The sequence below is a fragment of the Pistacia vera genome, unplaced genomic scaffold (assembly GCF_008641045.1).
Source record: "Pistacia vera cultivar Batoury unplaced genomic scaffold, PisVer_v2 Contig136, whole genome shotgun sequence".
Taxonomy (NCBI): domain Eukaryota; kingdom Viridiplantae; phylum Streptophyta; class Magnoliopsida; order Sapindales; family Anacardiaceae; genus Pistacia; species Pistacia vera.
In genome coordinates this window covers 544100-570897 of record NW_022195423.1, presented here as the reverse complement: position 1 = coordinate 570897, position 26798 = coordinate 544100, and the positions used below count along the sequence as shown (strand labels likewise).

The following is a 26798-nucleotide window of genomic DNA, read 5'->3' as shown; positions in this document are numbered from 1 at the left end:
GCACTCCAATCTATGTACTCCTTGATATAGTTGTTGACTAAACGTCTATAATATTTATTGTCATCTTTAAGGTTTTGAACTTTTAGCTTGTTCCAAACCAAATCAAGGAGACCAACGAGACTAGGGTAACTAAGAGTCTCTCTAAGGGCTTTGTATTTCAACTCATCTTCCTTTAATCCCCATTTCCAGACAATTTCCTAAATCTTTTCATTCACATGAATGAAACGATTTACGAGTTGCACCAACTCATCCTCTGTGTCTCTTAATATTAAGGTGTGAGTTTGTAGAGTTCTAATCATGTTCGTAACCCTTTCTTTTTGAGCGGGTATTCTAGCAGCCATTGCACGTCTATAACATAACATTTTTCTGTAACAAATACAAAAAAAAAAAAAAAAAAAAAACTATTTATTTATCAAATAAAGGTTGACTATATTTGATAAATAATATATACATGTTTATGGCTTAATAACTAAAATAGACTCCTAATAACATACCAAGTATGCATTTTATTCTTTAACGCAAAGAAAAAAACAATTTTAGAACACTCCATGCGCCCTCACGCGCCACCCAAAAGTCCCCATGTGTAGCCACGCGCCTCACATAAACTTCAAGTCGGTTTGACCCGGTTTGGCCCGTTGACTTTGTTTGACCATATAGGTCAGGTGTTGACCGGGTTTGACTAACCCGTTTGAAGTTTTGGGTCGAATACGCAGATCAACTTGACCCATTTTATTTTGTTTTTGGGTTGGGTCTGACATGAATATATAGGATTTATAAGAATGGCTAACACAAACCAAAATGTAGCCCAGTGGTTAAGTGTATCTGCCTTCCACGTAGAGACTTGAACCCAAGTCTCAGCAACCACATTTTTTTTTCACTTATGGTATAAAGAAAATGCAGTAGACTTAAAAATAAAAAAAATGTGGTAGAAGTTATACTATAATCCAAAAATCTGCCCAAATAGTTTACAATCAGTTATAGCCTTGACAGGTTTGGGTTCAAGTCACGATGCTTTCTGTGTTTTTTTTCTTTTTTGTAATTAAAAGTTAATAAAAACAAATGACAAGTCGTTTCTAAGGTTGAAATTAAAACAAATTTTTTCTGTCAACATGGTCATCTTCTACCTCTGCCCAGGTCTGTAACTTGGTACCCGACCCGGAAAAACAACCCATACAAACCCGAATTTTTAAAGAAGCATAACTAAGCCATTTTAACTCCATTTTTTGTGATTCAAAAGCCATTTTCTTTATAATTTCATAAGGAATCTAATAATATAATTATTATTACCAAAAAGACAACTCTACAAGCACAAAAAATGAAATTTCAGAATTGAATTTAAGTAACTGGAATGCTTTAACACAATAGTACGAAATTAAAAAGATATAAAACCACGGCTCTGATACCAATGTTGGAAAAAACTAAAAAAAACTCAGAATAACAAATATTCTAAGTTATCCCAAGATCATATTACCCATTGCAATCACATTATACTTAAACGAATTACAATGAAGTTCACAGCATAAATACCTTTACTTATTAACTCTGAAGCAAAATTGTATCTTGAGAGAGAACCACCATATGTGTGTTTTTCCTTTCAATATATTTTTTAGAGAGTTTGAAGAAGAAATTCTAAAAGGAATTTCTTCACTTATATATAGGCAGCAGTTGCCTTGGCAACTGCTGTAGTTTTAGGCGAAAACTGCCTTTGGCAGTTTCCACTTGCAACGTACTTTGGGTGGGTTCAATCATGGGTGTCCCACCCATATCCAATACAGTTGAACTCGTCAGCCAAAACATAAAAGACTCCTAATTGAAAAATTCACCAAAGAAGAATACGACTCTACATTATGTTTGAACCCAGGTTTTGCGAAATTCAGTAAAAAAATCAAGCGCAATCTGGGGATTCAAGTTCAATTTATAGAGGGAAGAAACATGAGAAGCGAAAATAATAAAAGGAATGAGCTTCTTCATTAAGGGGTTTTTTTGCTAGTTTTTAGGGTTTTTTGTGAGGATTGGGAAAAGCTGAGAGGGGAGATCCGGTGGGTCAGGGTCGAGAGGAAGAGCAAAAGAGAGGCTGAGAAGAGAAACTGACCTGGATTTTTTTTTTTTTAAGGTGATGATAATGGTGGTGTACAGCTTGATAGCTTGATTGCAGGAATTATGCTTTACTGCAAAGCGTACAACTTGATTGCATATTTATAATTTTGCTTGATTTGTGTTAAAATTTAATATAGAATGTTAGTTGCAGTCTACCTTGTGGATCAATCTTTCTGGTTGTGCTTATTATCAATGCATCTAAAGTAACTGGCAGCTTCTAGCCATCTCAATTCTCCAACGTCTGGTAGGTAAATGGGAACAACAAAATAGCTTTCAGTCTCTTAATGTTAAGAATCTTCTGAATCTTTTCATTTGATAAGTGATTTGCAAACAAAAATCAATTAGTCTTATAATTACGTATCTAAATGGAAAGTATGAATTAGAGTTGTTTGGCCGACATTGAATTTTGCTTCAATTGAAGTTTTTTTGTGAATTAGAGTTGTTTTTATTATGTTTATTAAGAAATTTAATAGTTGGGGGTATATCAGTAATTTTATAATTAAAAAGTGGGTATAAAGATAATTGACTCTACATGTAATAATAAAAAAATGTTAAATCAAATAGGGATGGAATTTCCGTCTTTACAACACATATATATTGTATTTAACAGAATTTACTAACGGAACATAACGGTGGGTGAGAAAGTGTCATTAGGCCAAACCTTGGGTGGGAAAAGGTCATTTACTCATACAAAATGACCCATGATGGGTATAGAATGAGTCGAGTTTTTATTTAGAATACAAATTTAGATGTCGATACTACTTTACAATAAAGCAAGCACCACTTAAATCAATCTATATATACATATAAGGCTGAATACCCATATGGGTTGATCGACACGTGGCACATTTTGGAGGTTCTAAAATTGCTCTATTTTGACATATTGGATTGACAAACCAATCAAATTGCTCTATCTTGACATGTTGGGTTGGTATTTATTGCTCCATCTATTATTATTAATTAATTAAAAAAATGGGACATGTATTAATAATTAATAATAATAATAATACAGGTACATTGCATTAGCATTCTAAAGGTCTAACCATAATGACAACTTAGATTTGTGATTGTTGTATGGTTGAATTTTATTGGTGATGATGTAGACAATATTAATTGTTGCATTGGTATTCCAAAGTCTAAATAAATAGATATAAAGATTGGATTACATAGGTGCATTACATTGGTTGTATTAATAATTAATAATAATACTAATTATATAAGTACATTGCATTGGCATTCTAAAGGTCTAACTATAATGACACATTGGATTTGTGATTGTCATGTGGTTGAATTTTATTGGTGATGATGTAGACAATATTAATTGTTGCATTAGTATTCCAAAGTCTAAATAAATAGACATAAAGATTGGATTACCTAGGTGCATTGCATTAGTAGTAAAAGCATACTAGTTTATTAATAATTATATAGGTACATTGTATTGATATTGCAAACATTTCTTCGTATTTAATTGTGTTGGCATTCGAAATATCTAAATAAGGGGTTATAAAAGGGGCGTATATTCAATTGTGTGTTATCGCAATATGTTAGTTTGTGTCAACAATACGTCTGGTCTTTTGTTAATTGTTTATTGGTCACGTTAGTTTGTGTCAATAATACGTTTGTTTTTCATGATTTTGTTAATCGATGATTTTTTATTTATTTATATTTTTGTTGTTGTTTACAGGTCAAAGATTCATGAATTGACATGGAATAAAGGAAAGATATCCGATTAACATTGTCAAGTGAGTTGTTATTTTGATTTGTTCTTTTGAACTGTAAGTATATCTTCTAACTAGTTTAATACGAAATTGTAAGTATATCTCATAACTATTTTAATGGTTATTATTTGGTTGAATGATTGTTTTTGTTCGGTCAATCTATTTGCATGATTAATTGTGTTAGTCATGTCGTACGGTAAGTGTATTCCTTAACAATTTTAATATAAAGATTAATTAACTTTTGTTGATTTCTTTTTCAGGTAACAGTTGTTATACGAATGAATAATTGTTCCTTGACAATCTTAACATAAAGATCGATTAAATTTTGTTATGTTTGTTTTCAAGGAAATGTTCATGTACTTTACTAAGATCAAATCGAGGATGATTTTATTGTCAGTCGAACTGTGAGTATGTGTTATATCTATATTAGTAGCAATAGTTCATTTGTGTTGAATATGTTTTCTGTAAAAACATTCGTGTATTTTAATTTGTTATATGAATGATTAATTGTTTATGTCCTACTGATGTGTGAGTATATATGTTAAATGAATTAATTTTGGCTAATTCCGTTTTCCAATTAATAGGTGTTATTTGAAATATTTCTTATCAGTCCTAATATGATAATTCCTTAAATTTGGGTCAAGTAAACCATTCATTTTATCATCACACGTATTTTGGTTTCCATTGAACAATCAGTAGTAAATTAACCATAACTTGCTCAATAAAACTCCAATTGATGGAAGGATTGAATCTTTAAAAACTAGATAGAAAGTGTTTTAATTTGATATATCATACACTTAATTTGGATAACTGTAGCCCCACTGCCAAACCATTCATTTCATCATCACACACATTTCGGCTTCCATTGCACAGTTAGTAGTAAATTGACAATAACTTGCTCAATAAAGATCCAATTGACAAGAGGTTTGCATATTTAGAAACGAGACAAACAGGGTTTTAAATTGATATATTATAAGCTTACTTTGAATAATTTTAGCCCTATTGCCGAATCATTCATTTTATCATCACACATATTTCAGTTTCTACTGAACAATCAGTAGTAAATTGACCATAACTTGCTCAATAAAACTCTAATTGATGAGAGGTTTGAATCTTTAGAAACTAGACAGAACTGTGACCCGACTGCTAAACCATTCCTTTTATCATATCACACATTTCGGTTTTCACTAAACAATCAGTAATAAATTAACCATAACTTGCTCAATAAAACTCCAATTGATGAGAGGTTTGAATATTTACAAACTAGACAAATATAGCTTTAATTTGGTGTATTAAACGCTTAATTTGGATAACTGTAGCCCCACTGTCGAACCATTCCTTTTATCATCACACACATTTCAGTTTCCCCTATTTCTCGATTCCAATGAACAATCAATAGTAAATTGGTCATAACTTACTCAATAAAAATTCAATTGATGAGCGGTTTGAATCTTTGGAAACTAGAAAGATAAAGCTTTAATTTGATATATTATACGATGAATCTGAATAACTATAAACCTGTGACTGAACTATTCATTTTATCATCACACACATAAAACCAATTCAATTTTAGTGATGACAAAGGAAAACAAATATTGATATGCATTTTTAATTGTATTTGTTCTATCTCTTTTTGTTAATATTTTTTTATGTTACATACATATATCGAAAACAGGTTGTTGCTGGATATAACAAATTTTATTTGTATGACAAATATCATCTGATGTTTGTTGTAGAACCATGTAGCTTTAGTAAGCCATTTATAATATCTTTAAAGGAAAACAAATATTGATATGTAATTTTAATTATAATTATTCTATCTTTTTTTGTTGATATCTTTTTATGTTACATACATATATCATGAATGAAAAGAGGTTATTGTTTAATATAACTAATTTCATTTATTTAACAAATATCAACTGATGTTTGATGTTGAAGAACCATGTAGCTTTAGTAAACCATTCATTTTATCATCACACACATTTAGGTTTCCACTGAACAATCAGTAGTAAATTAACCATAACTTATTCAATAAAACTCCAATTGATGAGAGGTTTGAATCTTTAGAAACTAGACAGATAGGGATTTAATTTGATATATTATACATTTAATTTGGATAACTGTAGCACCACTATCAAACAATTATTTTTATCATCACACACATTTTAGTTTCCACTGAATAGTCAATAGTAAATTGATTATAACTTTCTTAATAAAAATCCAATTGATAAGAGGTTTGAATATTTAAAACCTAGACAGATAGGGCTTTAATTTGATATATTATACGCTTACTTTAGATAACTGTAGTCCCACTGCCGAACCATTCATTTTATCATCACACACATTTTGGTTTCCACTTAACAGTCAATAGTAAATTAACCATAACTTGCTCAATAAAAATCCAATTGATGAGAGGTTTAAATTCTTAGAAACTAGATAAAAAGGGCTTTAATTTGATATATTATACGCTTAATTTGGATAAATGTAGCCCCACTATAGAACTATTTCTTTTATTATCACATACATTTTGGTTTCTCTTATTTCTCGATTTTCACTTAACAGTCAGTAGTAAATTAGCCATAACTTACTCAATAAAAATACAATTGATGAGCGGTTTAAATGTTTGGAAACTAGAGAGATAGAGCTTTAATTTGATATATTATACGACGAATTATGATAACTATAGACATGCTGCCGAACCATTCATTTAATCATCACACACATAAAACAAATTCAATTTTAGTGATAACAAAGTAAAACAAATATTGATATATAGTTTTAATTGTATTTGTTCTATCTCTTTTTGTTGATTTTTGGATTGATTTTGTTGTTTGATTTGTGGGTTTTGTGGGTTTTACAATTATCTTCTTTCTTTAGGATGCTATCATCAAATTTATTTTTATTTTTATTTTTTTTTTTTTTTTTGCTATAGGTGGTGATCAATTCTAATTGCAGCAAATAGATTTATATCAGAGGACTTTTATCTTCATGACTTCTTCAATATTTAAATTAAATTGCCTTCAAATTATACTGTTGGAGTTGTTGCTTTCTATGTGAGTTCTCTTTTCAACATTCTTAATTTTTTTTTTAATTTCTAAAATAATAATAATAAAAATAATTCATTTTCTCTTATCAATAATCAAAATCAGTTTTTTTTCCTTTGACTCTGCAAGTCTGTTGCTTTAAAGTTCACATTTTTCAATAATGTTTATCTTTCTCTGATTGATTTATACACTTATCAATAATACTCAGTGGGTTATCCTGCAAATTTTTTTGCTTTTCTTAACAAAGTTGTAAACTTTAGTTGTGGATTTCAAATGGTAACATATTTGAGAAGAACCATGATGATATAGACTTTGAGTTCAATTTGTGGATATTTTATTTATTGATTTTTTAATTATCAATTCAATATAAAATGAACTTCAATATAAAAATATATATTTAAAACACAAAAAACCAATAATAATGTAAAAATATATATAATAAACATACTAGCGCAACATAACTTGAAAATGAATATAAGTTACAGAAATTGCAGAATGTCAGTATAAATTGTAAGTTTAAATAGTTGATCTTGATAATACTCAGGTGATCTTAAATATCATACACGATTTACTACAAAATACTGACATCGAATATTAAAGACATGTCTGCAAAAATAATATCAATTGTACAAGGTGATGATTCTAAAAATATAATTAGACCATATAATATTCAGATAATCTTCTCAAGTTTGATGAATGATTTAATGACATCTACCTATAATTGATATTAATAATTATACAAGTACAATTATTAATTTTATTTTAACACAACTTTGTATATATATAAAATTGATATTTACTTTAAAATTGATATAATTTAACAATTATTATGTCTTAATCTAATTAGTTTATGTTGTTAGAATAAATTTGTTTACAATTTATTTCAAAAACACTGAATAAACATACCTATATAACGCCCGGGCCTCATGTCTAGTGCTCATATAAGAGTTAACTAAACAACCCAATACTAGATTTATTGTCATGTTAATTATATTTCACATAAAATATTTATATTCATTTATATCAAAAATTAATTTATACAACCCATCACATTTATGCATCATTTAAAGGCATAATAATTGACTCGTTTAGAACTCACAAGTCACAACCAATCAAAATTATTATTTACATTATCTTTTGACCTATCTTTTATTATATTGGTCTCCTCTATAAAAATGTCTTAATATTATGCTTTTACTTAAAATAATACAAAGTGGTTCTGCCATTGGAAACAACAATCAATAAAACACAATAAACTAATTTTTTACTTGGGCAATGAGTTGTATAACCAAAAGCAACTTTTGGCTCAACGTTTTGGATTTAGCTTGCTAGGAATCAAATGTTCTACAGATTTTGTAGAAGCTAGAATTACTACTAACCAACCTCCAAGAACTTAGAAAACCAATTTGATCGACTATTGAATAAGATCCATTTCACGTTATATTTAAAGAATGATTTCCTCTGAACATACGAAGTAATATCGGTTGTTCGTATATGAATCGATTGCAATTTTTTTCTCTCCATGAGAGTAATAGAGTTTGGTTATGCTTGTTTGCTACCCATCTCTATCATAGTACCATAATGCCAACGTAGGTGAAGGGACATAAAATTAATTTTTGCATATGCGTGGAGTACATTGAAATAAATAATTTAGTTGGAATATTACCAACCATTCTGTGATCTCAATGCACCCATTTGTAGTTAGGGCCATTTTGTGTTTGAAAACAATGGTGTATACATAAGGTGTTTTCATTTCGGTTGGGGGAGTGGTTGTTGGGTTTAGTTACCTTAAAAGTGAACTGTGAAACTTTTCTTCTTTGTTAATTTATCTATTTTCAACTTAGAACCCAAGGGTTGGTGAGGAGATGAGCGAAAAATCATGTCGGTCGTGCATCCATTCAATCACATTTAAAAAACTATCAATCATTAACAAAAGTTCTCACGATTTTATAACATAAACATATGAATCACATGGTGTATATATATATATGTACGCAAAGTTTTTCAATATTGATAAATGGGTATGAGAATGAAGATTTCACTCATTTTTATCATTTAAAAGGAAATGAAGCAAAAGCCCCCCACCCCCGGTTTGATTCCATTGCAAATTTGCAGGAGGTGTGCAATTAAGCCACCTTTGACGTCTCATTGTTTGTTGGCCGCCCAAGAAGAGGATGATTTGTGACAAGCACATGACACCAATTAGACAAGAGAGAGGGGGCCCTTTATTGTGTTGGGTTAATCGGCCTCTTTATGGCCGGCCATTGCATGTAAAGTTGTCAAGCATATATATATAAAATAATTGAAAACAACCAAAATTCAAAGCTTGTTATCACTACCCCCAACCATGCCTGTCCCTTTCATTCACCTTCACCTAAGTCCATTTCAATATTCTTTTATAACACCCTTTACCTTATATTTTCATAGAAAAGAGAAAATTAAAAAATATGTCTAGAAATTTGTTGTTTAGCGTTTATTGATGGCAATAATCTGTTACTTGACGTTGATCTGGGTTTTAAGGAATGCAGATATCTTATATATGTCAAATCTGGATTGAAACTTTGGAAGAATTTACTAGTTTCCCCTTTCTCTCTCGCCTCAAACAAAGAGAACATTCTTAACCACATATTTAAAAGAAGTTGAGAAAGCATCTCTAGTCTCCAAATTTAGGTACCCTTTAGGCAATACTCTCTATTCATCCTCAAAAGTTGTTGAAGAATCAATGGAAACCATGAATGGTTGTTTCTCTTTCCCAATGCATTATGAGAGCTTCAATCATGACCTTGCCATTAGAAGGTTTTGTCCTGCAAGAGTTGAGCAAGAACAAGGAGAATGGGAGGAGATAATGAATGAAGTTGAGTTGTTTTCTCCTTCCGATCACGATGACTCCACCAGCACTCCTCATTTAGCTGCCTCTGAGGTTGATGAGTTTGTTGATAGCTTCTTTAACATGGAGAACGATCATGACAGCAACAAAGATAATAATAATAACAATGGCCATGATAATCTCAAGGCCTCTGAGGAGGGGCTCAAGAGTAGTTTTGATCATTTTGAAGATGTCCAATTTGTGATAAATGGAGGAGATGACCATTCGCAAATAAGTAATGGTGTCTCTTATGAAGAGTTAGGGATTGCCTCTCATGAGATGGTACCAAGTGTGGAGGACGTGAGTCATGGTGTGGATCAAGGGCTTCACTTGGTGCATTTGTTATTGGCTTGTGCTGAGGCTGTTGGTTGCAGAGATACTCAGCTTGCTGAGTCTATGCTTAGGCAGATTTGGGCTTCTGCAAATTCTTGGGGTGATTCTTTACAGAGAATTTCCTATTGTTTTGCAATGGGGTTGACGTCTAGGCTATCACTTCTTCAGAATGTCAATGCAAATGGTACATTTACTGATGGAGCTATGGATGTGTCTTTGATCTCCAGGGAGGAGAAAGTTGAAGCTTTTCAACTCCTATACCAGACAACTCCTTTCATTGCTTTTGGTTTCATGGCTGCAAATGAAGCTATATGTCAAGCTGCACAAGGAAAAGACTCTTTGCACATCATTGATCTGGGAATGGAACATACCCTTCAATGGCCTTCTTTGATTAGAAGTCTGGCTTCAAGGCCTGAGGGTCCTCCAAAAATACGAATTACCGGATTAATCAATGATCAAAATCTGTTAGAGCTTGAAGCTAGCATGAATGTACTTGTGCAGGATGCTAGTTCACAAGGTGTCTCGTTAGAGTTCTTCATGATATCAGAGCCAATTACCCCATCGCTTTTAAGCAGGGAGAATATTAACTTGAAAAAAGGAGAAGCATTGTTTGTGAATAGTATTATGCACTTGCACAAGTTTGTAAAAGAGAGTAGAGGCTCCCTGAAGGCAATTCTCCAAGCAATCAAGAAACTCAATCCAACCTTGCTTACAATGGTGGAGCAAGATGCTAACCATAATGGTCCTTTCTTTCTTGGGAGATTTCTTGAGTCTCTTCATTACTACTCTGCTATTTTCGACTCGCTTGAGGCTAGTTTGCCGAGAAACAGTCCTCAGAGGATGAACATAGAGAGACTTCACTTTGCAGAAGAGATAAGAAACATTGTAGCATATGAGGGCTCTGATAGGATTGAAAGGCATGAAAGGGCAGATCAATGGAGAAGACAACTAGGCCGAGCAGGATTTCAAGTTGTGGGGATGAAGTGTTTGAGTCAAGCTAGGATGATGCTATCTGTTTATGGTTGTGATGGCTACACTTTGGCTAGTGAGAAAGGCTGCCTTCTCCTTGGATGGAAAGGAAGACCAATAATGCTTGCATCTGCTTGGCAGGTCAACAATGGTTCATCTTCTTAATGTCTTGGATGATACCCTCCCCAAAACGGATTATTTGTTCACAAAAGTGACTTTTGAGTTAGAAAAATAATGTGGTGGATTATCTAGTAAACAATAATCCCTTTATACAAAATGGCATTATTGATTTCATTGTATAAGGACTTCTTCAAATGTAACCATCTGTTACTTTGGTCTCCAAATTTTTCCATTTACTGCCAGCTGAATCATTTTGAACTATTCCAGGCATATAATTTGGTACTTTTGGACCATTAAACCTGGCAAAATCTATTGAAAACTGACCAAGTTCAACTAGCCTTATTTTTGGGCAAGAAAAAATGCAATTACTGAAACACTCACATAAACTTCAAGTCGTTTGACCCGTTGTGGCCCGTTGACTTTGTTTGACCATAGTGTCAGGTGTTGACCGGTTTGACTAACCCGTTTGAAGTTTTGGGTCGATACGCAGATCAACTTGAACCCATTTATTTTGTTTTTGGGTTGGGTCTGACATGAATATATAGGATTTATAAGAATGGCTAACACAAACCAAATTGTAGCCCAGTGGTTAGTGTCTGCCTTCCACGTAGAGACTTGAACCCAAGTCTCAGCAACCACATTTTTTTCACTTATGGTATAAGAAATGCAGTACTAAAAATAAAAAAAATGTGGTAGAAGTTTATATAATCCAAATCCTGCCCAATAGTTTACAATCAGTTATAGCCTTGCCAGTTTGGGTTCAAGTCCACATGCTTTCTGTTTTTTTTTTTTTTTTTGTATTAAAAGTAATAAAAACAAATGACAAGTCGTTTCAAGGTTGAAATTAAAACAATTTTTCCTGTCACTGGTCCTCTTCTACCTTCTGCCCAGGTCTGAACTTGTACCCCGACCCAAAAACAACCATACAAACCCGAATTTTTAAAGAGCATACTAAGCCATTTTAACTCCATTTTTTGTGATTCAAAACATTTTTCTTTATATTTCTAAGGAATTTAATATATTATTATTACCAAAAAGACAACTTACAACAAAAAATGAAATTTCAGAATTGATATTTAAATACTGAATGCTTTAACACATATAGAAATTAAAAAATATAAACCACGGCTTGATACCAATGTTGGAAAAACTAACTAGAATAACAAATTCCTAAGTATCCCAAAATCATATACCATTGCAATCACATTTATATTAAAATACAATGAGTTCACGCAATAATACCTTTACTTATTACTCTGAAGCAAATTGTATCTTGATAGAGAACCACCATATGTGTTTTTTCCTTTCAATTATTTTTAGAGAGTTTGAAGAAGAATTCTAAAAGAATTTCTTCACTTATATTAGGCACGAGTTGCCTTGGCAACTGCTGTAGTTTTAGGCGAAAACTGCCTTTGGCAGTTTCCACTTGCAACGTACTTTGGGTGGGTTCAATCATGGGTGTCCCCCCATATCCAATACAGTTGAATCTCGTCACCAAAACATAAAGACCCTAATTGAAAATTCACCAAAGAGATATCGACTCTACATTATGTTTGACACCCAGGTTTTGCGAAATTCAGTAAAAAATCAAGCGCAATCTGGGGATTCAAGTTCAATTATAGAGGGAAGAAACTGATAAGCGAAAAATAAAAGGAATGACTTCTTCTAAGGGGTTTTTTTGCTAGTTTTTAGGGTTTTTTGTGAGGATTGGGAAAAGCTGAGAGGGGAGATCCGGTTCAGGGTCGAGAGGAAGAGCAAAGAGAGGCTGGAAAGAAACTGACCTGGATTTTTTTTTTTTTAAGGTGGATAATGGTGTGTAGCACTTGATAGCTTGATTGCAGGAATTATGCTTTACTGCAAAGCGTACAACTTGATTGCATTTTATAATTTTGCTTGATTTGTGTTAAAATTTATATAGTGTTAGTTGCAGTCTACCTGTGGATACAATCTTTCTTTGGTTGTGCTTATTATCAATGCATCTAAAGTAACTGGCAGCTTCTAGCCTCTCAATTCTCCAACGTCTGGTAGGTAATGGAACAACAAAATAGCTTCCAGTCTCTTAATGTTAAGAATCTTCTGAATCTTTTCATTTGATAAGTGATTGCAAACAAAATCAATTAGTCTTATAATTACGTATCAAATGGAAAGTAGAATTAGAGTTGTTGGCCACATTGAATTTGCTTCAATTGAAGTTTTTTTTGTGAATTAGAGTTGTTTTTATTATGTTTTATTAAGAAATTTATAGTTTGGGGGTATATCAGTAATTTTATAATTAAAAAGTGGGTATAAAGATAATTGCTCTCATGTAATAATAAAAAAATGTTAAATCAAATAGGGATGGAATTTCCGTCTTTACAACACTATTATTGTTTTAACAGAATTTACTAACGGAACATAACGGGTGGTGAAAGGTTCATTAGGCCAAACCTTGGGTGGGAAACAGGTCATTTACTCAACAAAATGACCCATGATGGGTGATAGAAGGAGTCGAGTTTTTTATTTAGAATACAAATTTAGATGTCGATACTACTTACAATAAAGCAAGCACCACTTAAATCAATCTATATATACATATAAGGCTGAATACCCATATGGGTTGATCGACACTGGCACATTTTGGAGGTTCTAAAATTGCTATTTATTTTGACATATTGGATGGACAAAAACCAATCAATTGCTCTATCTTGACCATGTTGGGTTGGTATTTATTGCTCCATCTATTATTATTAATTAATTAAAAAATGGGACATGTATTAATTAATAATAATAATAATACAGTACATGGCATAGCATTCTAAAGGTCTAACCATAATGACAACTTAGATTTGTTTGTTGTATGGTTGAATTTATTGGTGATGATGTAGACATATTAATTGTTGCATTGGTATTCCAAAGTCTAAATAAATAGATATAAACAGATTGGGTTACATAGGTGCATTACATTGGTTTATAATAGATATAATAATACTAATTATATAAGTACATTGCATTGGCATTCTAAGGGTCTAACTCTATATGACACATTGGATTTGTGATTGGTCATGTGGTTTATTTTATTGGTGATGATGGACAATATTAATTGTTGCATTATATTCCAAAGTCTAAATAAATAGACATAAAGATTGGATTACCTAGTTCATTGCATTAGTAGTAAAACATACTAGTTTATTAATAATTTATTAGGTAACATTGTATTGATATGCAACATCTTTTCTTCGTATTTAATTGTGTTGGCATTCGAAATATCTAAATAAGGGTTATAAAAGGGCGTATATCAATTGTGTGTTATCGCAATATGTTAGTTTGTGTCAACAATACGTCTGGTCTTTTGTTATTGTTATTGGTCACGTTAGTTTGTGTCATAATACTTTTTGTTTTTCATGATTTTGTTAATCGATGATTTTTTATTATTTATATTTTTGTTGTTGTTTACAGGTCAAAGATTCTGAATTGACATGGAATAAAGGAAAGATACCCGATTAACATGTCAGTGAGTTGTTATTTTGATTGTTCTTTTGAACTGTAAGTATATCTTCTAACTAGTTTAATACGAAATTGTAGTATATCTCTAACTATTTAATGGTTATTATTTTGGTTGAATGTTGTTTGTGTTCGGTCAATCTATTTGCCTGATTAATTGTTTTAGTCATGTCGTACGTAAGTGTATTCCTTAACCAATTTTAATATAAATTAATTAACTTTTTGTTGATTTCTTTTTCAGGTAACAGTTGTTATACGAATGAATAATTGTTCCTTGACAATCTTACATAAAGATCGATTAAATTTTGTTATGTTTGTTTTTCAAGAAATGTTCATGTACTTTACTAAGATCAAATCGAGATGTTATTGTCATCGAACTGTGAGTATGTGTTTATCTATATAGTAGCAATAGTTCATTTGTGTTGAATAGTTTTCTGTAAAAACATCTCGTGATTTTTAATTTGTTAGATGAATGATTAATTGTTTATGTCCTACTGATGTGTGTAGTATATATTGTTAAATGAATTAATTTTGCTAATTCCGTTTTTCCAATAATAGGTTTATTTGAAATATTTCGTTATCAGTCCTAATATATGAATTCCTTAAATTTGGGTCAGTCACCATTCATTTTTCATCACAACACTATTTTGGTTTCCATTGAACACTCAGTAGTAAATTAACCATACGTTGCTCAATAAACTCCAATTGATGGAAGGATTGAATCTTTAAAAACTAATAGAAAGTGTTTTAATTTGGATATATCATACACTTAATTTGGATAACTGTACCCCACTGCAAACCATTCATTAATCATCCACACACATTTCGGCTTCCATTGCACAGTTTAGTAGTAATTGACAATAACTTGCTCAATAGATCCAATTGACAAGGTTTTGCTATTAGAACGAGACAAACAGGGTTTTAAATTGATATATTATAAGCTTACTTTGAATAATTTTAGCCCTATTGCCGAATCATTCATTTTATAATCACACATATTTCATTTCTACTGAACATCAGTATTAATTTGACCATAACTTGCTCAATAAAACTCTAATTGATGAGAGTTTGAATCTTTAGAAACTAACAGAACTGTGACCCGACTGCTAAACCATTCCTTTTATCATATCACCCATTTCGTTTTCACTAAACAATCAGTATAAATTACCATAACTTGCTCAATAAAACTCCAATTGATGAGAGGTTTTGAATATTTACAAACAGACAAATATAGCTTTAATTTGGTGTATTAAACGCTTAATTTGGATAACTGTAGCCCACTGTCGAACCATTCCTTTTATCATCACACACCCTTCATTTTCCCCTATTTCTCGATTCCATGAACATCAATAGTAATTGGTCATAACTTACTCAATAAAAATTCAATTGATGAGCGGTTTTGAATCTTGGAAACTAGAAAGATAAAGCTTTAATTTGATATATATACGATGAATCTGAATAACTATAACCTGTGACTGAACTATTCATTTTATCATCACACACAAACCCAATTCAATTTTATGATGACAAAGGAAAACAATATTGATTGCATTTTTAATTGTATTGTTCTATCTCGTTTTTGTTAATATTTTTTTATGTTACATACATATATCGAAAACAGTTGTGGCTGGATATACAAATTTTATTTGTATGACAAATATCATCTGATGTTTGTTGTAGAACCGGTAGCTTTGTAAGCCATTATAATATCTTTAAAGAAAACAATATTGATATGTATTTTAATTATTATTCTATCTTTTTTTGTTGATACTTTTTATGTTACATACTATATCATGAATGAAAAGAGGTTATTGTTTAATATAACTAATTTCATTTATTAACAATATCACTGATGGTTGATGTTGAAGAACCATGTAGCTTAGTAAACCATTCATTTTTATCACACACACATTTAGGTTTCCACTGAACAATCAGTAGTAAATTAACCATAACTTATCAATAAAACTCCAATTGATGAGAGGTTTGAATCTTTAGAAACTAGACAGATAGGGATTTAATTTGATATATTATACATTATTTGGATAACTGTAGCACCCACTAATCAAACCATTATTTTTTATCATCACACACATTTAGTTTCCACTGAATAGTCATAGTAAATTGATTATACTTTCTTAATAAAAATCCAATTGATAAAGGTTTTGAATATTAAAACCTAGACAGATAGGGCTTTAATTTGATATATTATACGCTTACTTAGATAACTGTAGTCCCACTTGCCGAACCCATTCATTTTATCATCACACACATTTTGGTTTCCACTTAACAGTCAATAGTAAATTAACCATAACTTGCTCATAAAATCCAATTGATGAGAGGTTTAAATTCTTAGAAACTAGATAAAAAGGGCTTTAATTTGATATATTATACGCTTAATTTGGATAAATGTAGCCCCACTATAGAACTATTTTTTTATTTATCACATACATTTTGGTTTCTCTTATTTCTCTGTTTTCACTTAACAGTCAGTAGTAAATTAGCCATAACTTACTCAATAAAAATACAATTGATGAGCGGTTAAATGTTTGGAAACTAGAGTAGTAGAGCTTTAATTTGATATATATACGACGAGTATGATAACTATAGACATGCTGCCGAACCATTCATTTAATCATCACACACATAAAACAAATTCAATTTTAGTGATAACAAAGTAAACAATATTGATATATAGTTTTATTGTATTTGTTCTATCTCTTTTTGGTGATTTTTGGATTGATTTTGTTGTTTGATTTGTGGGTTTTGTGGGTTTTACAATTATCTCTTTCTTTAGATGCATCATCACATTTATTTTTATTTTTTATTTTTTTTTTTTTTTGCTATAGGTGGGTGATCATTCTAATTGCAGCAAATAGATTTTATCAGAGGACTTTGTATCTTCATGACTTCTTCAATATTTAAATTAAATTGCCTTCAAATTATACTGTTGGAGTTGTTGCTTTCTATGTGAGTTCTCTTTTCAACATTCTTAATTTTTTTTTTAATTTCTAAATAATAATAATAAAAAAATTCTTTTCTCTTATCAATAATCAAAATCAGTTTTTTTTTCCTTTGACTCTGCAAGTCTGTTGCTTTAAAGTTCACATTTTTCAATAATGTTTTATCTTTCTCTGATTGATTTATACACTTATCAATAATACTCGTGGGTTATCCGCAAATTTTTTTTTGCTTTTCTTAACAAAGTTTGTAACTTTAGTTTGTGGATTTCAAATGGTAACAATATTGAGAAGAACCATGAGATATAGACTTGAGTTCAATTTGTGGATATTTTATTTATTGATTTGTTTAATTATCAATTCAATATAAAATGAACTTCAATATAAAATATATATTTAAAACACAAAAACCATAATAAATTGTAAAATATAATATAAACATACTAGCGCAACATAACTTGAAAATGATATAAGTTACAGAAATTGCAGAATGTCAGTATAATTGTAAGTTTAAATAGTTGATCTTGTATACTCAGGTGATCTTAAATATCATACACGATTTACTACAAAATACTGACATCGAATATTAAAGACATGTCTGCAAAATAATATCAATTGTCAAGGTGATGATTCTAAAAATATAATTAGACCATATAATATCGAATAATCTTCTCAAGTTTGATGAATGATTTATGACATCTACTATAATTGATATTAATCATTATACAAGTACAATTATTAATTTTATTTAACACAACTTTGGTATATTATAAAACATTGTATTTACTTTAAATTGATATATTTTAACAATTATTATGTCTATCTAATTAGTTATGTTGTTAGAATAAATTTGTTTCCATTTATTTCAAAAACACTGATAAACATACCTATACCCCGGGGCCTCATGTCTGATGCTCATATAAGAGTTAACTAAACCACCCATATACTAGATTTATTGTCATGTTATTTATTTCACATAAAATATTTATATTCATTTATATCAAAAATTAATTTATACAACCCATCACATTTATGCATCATTTAAAGGCATAATAATTGACTCGTTTAGAACTCCACAAGTCCAACCAATCAAAATTATTATTTACATATCTTTTGACCTATCTTTTTATATTGGTCTCCTCTATAAAAATGTCTTAATATTATCTTTTACTTAAAATAATACAAGTGGTTCGTGCCATGGAAACAACAATCAATAAACACAATAAACTAATTTTTGACTTGGGCAATGAGTTGTATAACCAAAGCCACTTTTGGCTCAACGTTTTGATTTAGCTTGCTAGGAATCAATGTTCTACAGATTTTGTAGAAGCTAGATTATACTACTAACCAACCTCCAAGAACTTAGAAAACCAATTTGATCGACTATTGAATAAGATCCCTTTCACGTTATATTTAAAGAATGATTTCCTCTGAACATACGAAGTAATATCGGTTGTTCGTATATGAATCGTTGCAATTTTTTTCTCTCATGAGAGTATAGATGTTTGGTTATGCTTGTTTGCTACCCATCTCTATCATAGTACCATAATGCCAACGTAGGTAAGGGACATAAAATTATTTTTGCATATGCGTGGAGTACATTGAAATAAATAATTCAGTTGGAATATTACCAACCATTCGGTGATCTCAATGCAACCCATTTGTATTTAGGGCCATTTTGTGTTTGAAAACAATGGTGTATACATAGGTGTTTTTCATTTCGGTTGGGGGAGTGGTTGTTGTCTAGTTACCTTAAAGTGAATTGTGAAACCTTTCTTCTTTGTTAATTTATCTATTTTCAACTTAGAACCCAAGGGTTGGTGAGGAGATGAGGCGAAAAATCATGTCGTTCATGCATCCATTCAATCACATTTAAAAAACTATCAATCATTAACAAAAGTTCTCACGATTTTATAACATAAACATATGAATCACATGGTGTATATATAATATGTACGCAAAGTTTTTTCAATATTGATAATTGGTATGATAGAATGAAGATTTCACTCATTTTAATCATTTAAATGAAATGAAGCAAAAGCCCCCCACCCCCGTTTTGATTCCATTGCAATTTGCAGGAGGTGTGCAATAGAGCCACCTTTGATGTCTCATTGTTTGTTGCCGCCAAGAGATACCATTGCACGTCTATAACGTAACATTTTTCTGTAACAAATACAAAAAAAAAACTATTTATTTATCAAATAAAGGTTGACTATATTTAATAAATAATATATATACGTGTTTATGGTTTAATAACAAAAATTAGACTCATAACAACATACCAAGTATTCATTTTTCTTCTTTACAGCAAAAGAAAAAAAATTTAGAATACTTCATGCACCTTCACGCACTGCCCAGAAGCGGCCACGCGCTGTCACGCGCCGGTAGGGTAGTCCACGCGCCCCACATGAATTCGGGTCGGTTCGACCAGTTTCCACATTCAACCAAGCCAATCCTGACCCGAGTTTGACCCGTTGACCTGTTTCGACTTTACGGGTCAGGTGTTGACTGGGTTTGACTGACCCGTTTGGTCTTACGGGTCGGGTTTGACTAATTACCTGGTTTGACTAACCCATTTGGTCACATGGGTCGGGTCCACAGGTCAACTTGACCCATTTATATTTTGGTTATGGGTTGGGCTGGAAAGGAATATATTGGTTTGTGAGTATAGTTAACATAAAACAACATTAGCCCAGTGGTTAGGGAATTGGGCTTCAAACTTAGAGACTTGAGTTCAAGTCTCACCAACCATGCTTATTTGCATTTTTTTCTTTAAAAAAGAAGTATAACAGGAAAACGACATGTCATTCATAAGGTTGGATCCAAAACGACATGTCGGTCCTTGTCGTCTTCAACCTCTGTTCGGGTCTACAACTGGGTACCCGACCCAGAAATCAACCTATACGAAACCCGAAACTTTAAAGAGGCATATCTAAGTCATTTTAACTCCATTTTTTATGATTCAAAAACCATTTTCTTCATAATTTCATAAGGAATTTAATAGTCTGATTATCATTACCAAGAAGACAACTTTTTACATACAAAATTTGAAAAATTCAGAATTGTATTTGATAAACCAGTAATATGCTTTAACATAACAATATGAATTTAAAACAATATGAACCAGGACTTTGATACCAATGTTGGAAATAACATAGAATAACAAATGTCCTAAAGTAATCCCAAGATCATAGTCACCATTGCAATCACATTTGTATATAAATAAACTACAATGAATTTACACAGCATAAATACCTCTTCTCCTTATCTCTAAGCAAAAATTGAACCTGGAAGAATCAACTACGTAAAGTATCTTCTTTTCAATTTTAGAGAGAGAGCGTGTTTTTTCTTTGCGTATTTGAGAGTGACAGTGAGTAACCTTTTCTAAAAGGAAAAACTTTCTTTTTATATGGGAGCGGTTCGTGAGAAACTGGCAGTTTCCACTTCTCACGCCCCTTCATCATGGGTGGACTTATCCAAACAAGTAAAATGAAATACTGGAACTTATCCAATAAAAACAATAAAGGATTGAAAATGCATGCGTAACACTTATCCTTTACCCCAAAATTTCTCTGAAAATTCTTCTCCTACAAACACCTCTCGGCCTTCCTCTATTTTAACTCAAATGTTATTTTTCTCTCTTTCAATGTGCATAGGAGAATGAATGTGAAATGAGGAGGACAAAAAGAATAAAACAAGCTTCTCCTCTCTCACTTTATTTTTTTGTTTCTCTCGGCTATCTCTTTCTCCACTCCACCATTCCTCATCTCAATTTAATAAAATTTCACAACCATCAATGGCAAAACAATGTGCCAAAACCGTGGGCGAATTCTCCAAAAGAAATTGCCTTTAATCCATCTTGCAATGGCCAATTATGAATGCATCCCTTAGTCTTTGATTCTTACATATTGCACCCCAAAATCCTTTAAATAAAGTTAAGTTTTATCATGATCTCACCCTTGGAAAATTATGCATGTACCCTTGCATGACACAATATTAAAAAGACCCCTCATCTTAAATCAATTTCATAATGTTGTTGAAAGATTTTCACACTTCTAATTTCACACAAGTGCTCTTGCAAAACTACTTAATAAACCCACCATGCCTTATTTCTTACTAAAACATCTCTAAAAAGTTTCAATTCTTACATATTACCCCCTAGATTCACATAAATAAAATTAAATAAAACCCAAAAGAGAATGTGGAGTATTACACTCATCTTGTTCTCAATTTGAAGCCTTATAAAATCACCGTTGCTATATGGAATTATCTCAACACGGTTTACAATCAAGACAACTCTGCTAGGCGATTTCAATTGGAGTATGAGATGACTAATTTCACACAAGGAAGTCTCTCAATTGAGGAATATTTTTCTAGTTTTCAAACTCTTTGGGCTGATTATTCCGATATTGTTTATGCTAATATTCCCACTATAGCTCTCTCTCTATCAATTCTTGATGAAGCTACGACCTGACTTTGAAATTGCATGGTCTAATCTGATGAATCATCATCCTGTACCATCTCTGGATGCCTGTTTGAGTGAACTTCTTCGTGAGGAGCAACATATTGTAACTCAGGCTGCCATGGAACATCGGGCTAATGTTAGTGCACTTGTTTCAGTGGCTTATGCAGCACAGTGGAGGAATAAGGGTAGAGATATGCGTGTTGTCTAGTGCTTTAGTTGTAAAGCTTTTGGTCATATTGCTTGGGATTGTCCCAAGAAGTTCTGTAACTACTGCAAGAAACAGGGTCATATCATCTCTGCTTGTCCCATTCAACCTGAAAGGAAGCAGGGTACTGCTTATCATGCCTCCACTGGCGCCTCTAGTTTTATTGCATTGCTTGTTGCCTCGCCAGTTGTTCGTATTCTTCCTCCTACAGCCTTAACAAACCCGAACACACTCACTCCTGAAATGGTACAACAGATGATCATTTATGCTTTTTCTGCTTTTGAGCTCTCAGGTAATCATAGAGTTTCTTCTAAGCCATGGTATTTTGACTCTGAAGCCTCTAACCATATGACCAATACTGTTGTTCCTCTTTCCAATGTCAGAAATTATGATGAAGATCTGAAAATTAACACCGCTGATGGCAGTTCTCTGCCTATCAGTGCTGTTGGTGATCTTTCCTCTTCCTTAACTGATGTTTTTGTGTCTCCTAACCTCTCCACAAATCTTATTTCTGTTGGCCAATTGGTTGATAATAATTATAATGTCCATTTCTCCCGTTCTGGTTGTGTTGTGCAGGATCAAGTGTCAGGGAAGATGATCGCGAAGGGGCCTAAAGTGGGACGACTCTTTCCTCTTCATGTTTCTCCTTCCACTATTATTCCTAGTTTTCCTTTACTTTCATTTGCATGTAATGTTGTTGGTTCTGGAAATAAGATGTGGCATAGACGTCTAGGCCACCCAAACTCTTATGTACTTCGTACTTTGTTTAATTCTGGATTATTGGGAAATAAAGCATGTTTTCTCTTGATCTTTCTTTTGATTGTACATCATGCAAACTTGGCAAAAGTAAAGTTCTACCCTTTCCTCATCATGCATCTCGTGCCTCACAATGTTTTGATATTATTCATAGTTATGTTTGGGGGATTACACCTATTGTTTCTCATGCGCATTATAAGTTCTTTGTTACTTTCATTGATGACTTTAGTCGCTTTACATGGGTTTACTTCCTCCGGGCTAAGGCCGAAGTTTTTTCAGTCTTTAAGTGCTTTCTTGCACTTCTTGAAACTTAATTCTCTACCAACATCAAGGTTTTGCGCTCTGATTCTAGCGGCGAATACATGTCTAATGAGTTTCAGAACTTTCTTCAAAGCAAAGGGATCTTCTCTCAGCGTTCTTGTCCTTCGACACCACAGCAAAATGATGTTGCTGAAAGGAAAAATCGTCACCTTCTTGATGTGGTAAGAACCCTTTTACTTGAATCACCCATTCCTCCTTGTTTTTTGTGTGAAGCACTTTCTACTGCCGTTCACTTGATCAATCGCTTACCCTCTCCTACATTAAATCATGTTTCTCCTTTCTTTAAGTTGTTTGGTCATTCTCCTTTATATTCTGATCTTCGTACATTTGGTTGTGTTTGTTTTGTGCATCTCCTTACTCATGAACGTCATAAACTTACTACTCAGTCTGTTAAGTTTGTTTTTCTTGGTTATGATATCCCTCAAAAGGGTTATGTTTGTTATGATCCTCATGCTTGTCGTAAATGGGTTTCTAGGAATGTGATTTTCTTGGAAAATCAATATTTCTTTCCATCTCATGTTAAGCTGCCTTCTGCATCTTTATCTCTTCTGCCTAGTTTTTTAATCCCCAAACCATTGTAGAAAGGTTTAAACCTGGTTTTGTGTATGAAAGACGTAGTTGACATGAGTATGGTTCCGCTTCCTCTATGCCCCCTGCCAATCTTGACCCGGCTCCTGATCCTGCTCCTGCTTCCACCACTCTTCGTCGGTCTACTCGTCTTTCTCGACCACCTAATTGGTATGGTTTCTTTTCTCCTGTCTCTCTTGTCGCTACTTTATCCATTATTTCCATTCCCTCTTGCTATAAACAGGCCAGGGAACATGCGTGTTGGCAAAATGCAATGCAAGCAGAACTTCAAGCACTTGAGGAGAATCACACTTGGGATATTGTTCCTTGTCCTCCTACAGTCAAACCTATTGGGAGTAAATGGGTTTTCTCTGTAAAACTTCGTTCTGGTGGCTCTTTGGACCGGTACAAAGCTCGCCTCGTAGCTCTAGGTAACAAACAGGAATATGGAGTTGATTATGAGGAGACATTTGTTCCTATTGCCAAAATGACCACGGTTCGAACCATCTTAGCTATTGCCGCTTCACAGTCATGGCAACTGCATCAGATGGATGCGAAGAATGTCTTTCTTCATGGTGATCTCCAAGAAGAGATTTACATGAAGCTTCCCTCTGGTATGACTACTTCTTCTCCTCATGATGTTTGTAAGCTAAGGCGTTCTCTGTATGGGCTCAAGCAGGCGCCCCGGGCTTGGTTTGAAAAGCTTCACAGTACACTTCTTTCCTTCATTTTTACACAAAGTCAGTATGATTCTTCTCTCTTCTTCCACACGTCTACATCAGGTATAGTCATTCTCTTGGTTTATGTGGATGATATTATCATTACTGGCATTGAATGTAGTTTGATTACTAAGCTTCAATAGCTGTTACATGCAACTTTCCATATGAAAGATCTTGGCCAGCTCACATACTTCTTAGGATTAGAAGTTCATCATCGAGCCAATGGTATTTTCGTGAACCAGCATAAGTATATCAAGATCTTATCACTTTGGCTAGTTTGGAGGACACTTCTTCTGTTGATACTCTTATGGAGGTAAATGTCAAATACAGGAAAGATGAAGGGGACCTTCTGGATGATCCTACTCTCTATTAATGCCTAGTTGGGAGTCTTATCTACTTGACCACTACTCGACCTGATATCTCCTATGTTATTCATCAGGTCAGTCAATTTATGTCTTCTCCTCGGCATCTCCATCTTGCTGCAGTTCGACGCATCATCCACTATCTTCGAGGTTCACCTACTCGTGGGTTGTTCTTTCCTACCGGCTCATCTCTTCAAATTGTTGCCTATAGTGATGTTGATTGGACTGGGTGTTCGGATACACGTCGATCTACTACGGGTTGGTGTATGTTTTTAGGTGATACCTTAATTTCTTGGAGGTGTAAGAAACAAGATCGTGTTTCTAAATCCTCTATTAAGGCCAAGTATCGTGCCATGTCTACTGTTTGTTCTGAAATTGCATGGCTACGTGGTTTTCTTGAGGAGCTTGGGTTTCCTCAGACTACTTCTACCCCTTTTCATGCTAATAACACTGGTGCTATTCAGATTGCCACCAATCCCGTTTTCCATGAACGCACCAAGCACATTGAGGTTGATTGTCATTCTATTCGAGACACCTTGGAAAGTCAGGTGATATCTCTTTCTCACATCTCTTCTGATCTCCAAGTGGCTGATGTCTTCACCAAAGCTATGACTCGACAGTGGCATCAATTTCTTGTTGGCAAATTGTTGTTGGTTGACTTACCAACATCAATTTGAGGGGGGATGTTACTGTATACAATTTAGGAATTTATATAATTTAGGACTTCTCTATTAATATTAGTTTTATAGATATATTGCCATGTATATAGGCTAAATAATAGGGATCAGTTAGGGGCTCTCCGGGTATAGCATTTGACCCATTTATTCATGTATAGGACTTTTAAATTTATAAGAGAAGGGAGCTGAAAGTCAGAGGGCACTTTTTCCAAAACCTCTCTTCATATATTTCTTCTCTCTAGTTTCTGACAGCAGTGACATCGTTAAAGAAAAGAAGAGTTGTTAAAAATAGCCTTTTCCATGGAGAAGAAATTAGTTCAGATATTTAGTAGTTACTGTGAGCTTCGGAAGGTGATATACTTGGCCTTGCTTATTTTATTTTGACTTGAAAACATTGAAGTTTTGAAATTCTCCTTAGATATTTTGAATTATTTGTTATCAAATAGTTACCTTTAATTTGAAAAAATTATATTAGCATACATGTTGAAAAATACTCTTGAGAACAATAGCAAAATAGATTTCCGATTGACACATTAAAATTCATATCAATGTATCTTTTCTTTTATGACACATTTTGAAAGTATGTTAACAAGATAATAGGTTAAACTTTAAAGTTAGGGTAAACATGTAATTTTTGGACTTACAGTTCCACAATCACTTTGAAATGAGGTTGTTTTTTTTTCTTGAGTACTATTGCACTTCAATAAGTTAATACTAACTAATGTCAGCTTTCATCAACTTCAAATTACACTCACATATCAAAACTATTTTTTTTTTTTTTTTGTGATTGGGGTGTCTGGACAATTTGCGCGTACCTCAATTAATCCAACATGACCCTAAAGTTGATGATCAAGTAAGCCCCTCAGTGGACACTCCTATTAGGGCATGTGGGGCTTGAACTCAGAAGTTTATGAAACCTCATTTTGCTCTTTTATCATTGGTTACATATCAAAACTTTGCTGCAACTCAAACAAAGAGCGTTAGAAATACAAACTCCTTTTATCTTTTTTTTTTTTTTTAATAACTGGGGTATTCGGACCAGTTTGTGTATACCTTAACTAATCTTTAAGGGTCTTAAGATGATTCGAACCTAAGAAATCAATGAAGTAAGTAAACATTTTGACCGCCAGGATTCTTATTTT

The 26798-nt window shown here is 32.6% G+C and overlaps 1 protein-coding gene across 1 annotated transcript; it reads left to right on the top strand.

Moving 5' to 3' along the window:
* Positions 1-9336: 9336 nt before the first annotated feature.
* On the top strand, positions 9337-11299 carry LOC116122678 (GRAS family protein RAM1-like). The gene has a single exon (XM_031408509.1). It carries the CDS (start codon positions 9582-9584, stop codon positions 11190-11192), a length of 1611 nt encoding a protein of 536 aa, XP_031264369.1. The 5' UTR covers positions 9337-9581; the 3' UTR covers positions 11193-11299.
* Positions 11300-26798: the final 15499 nt, after the last annotated feature.

What these genes read in the sequence shown, in the direction of transcription:
- LOC116122678 (XM_031408509.1), top strand. Translation starts at nt 9,582, where the DNA reads ATGGAAACCATGAATGGTTGTTTCTCTTTCCCAATGCATTATGAGAGC.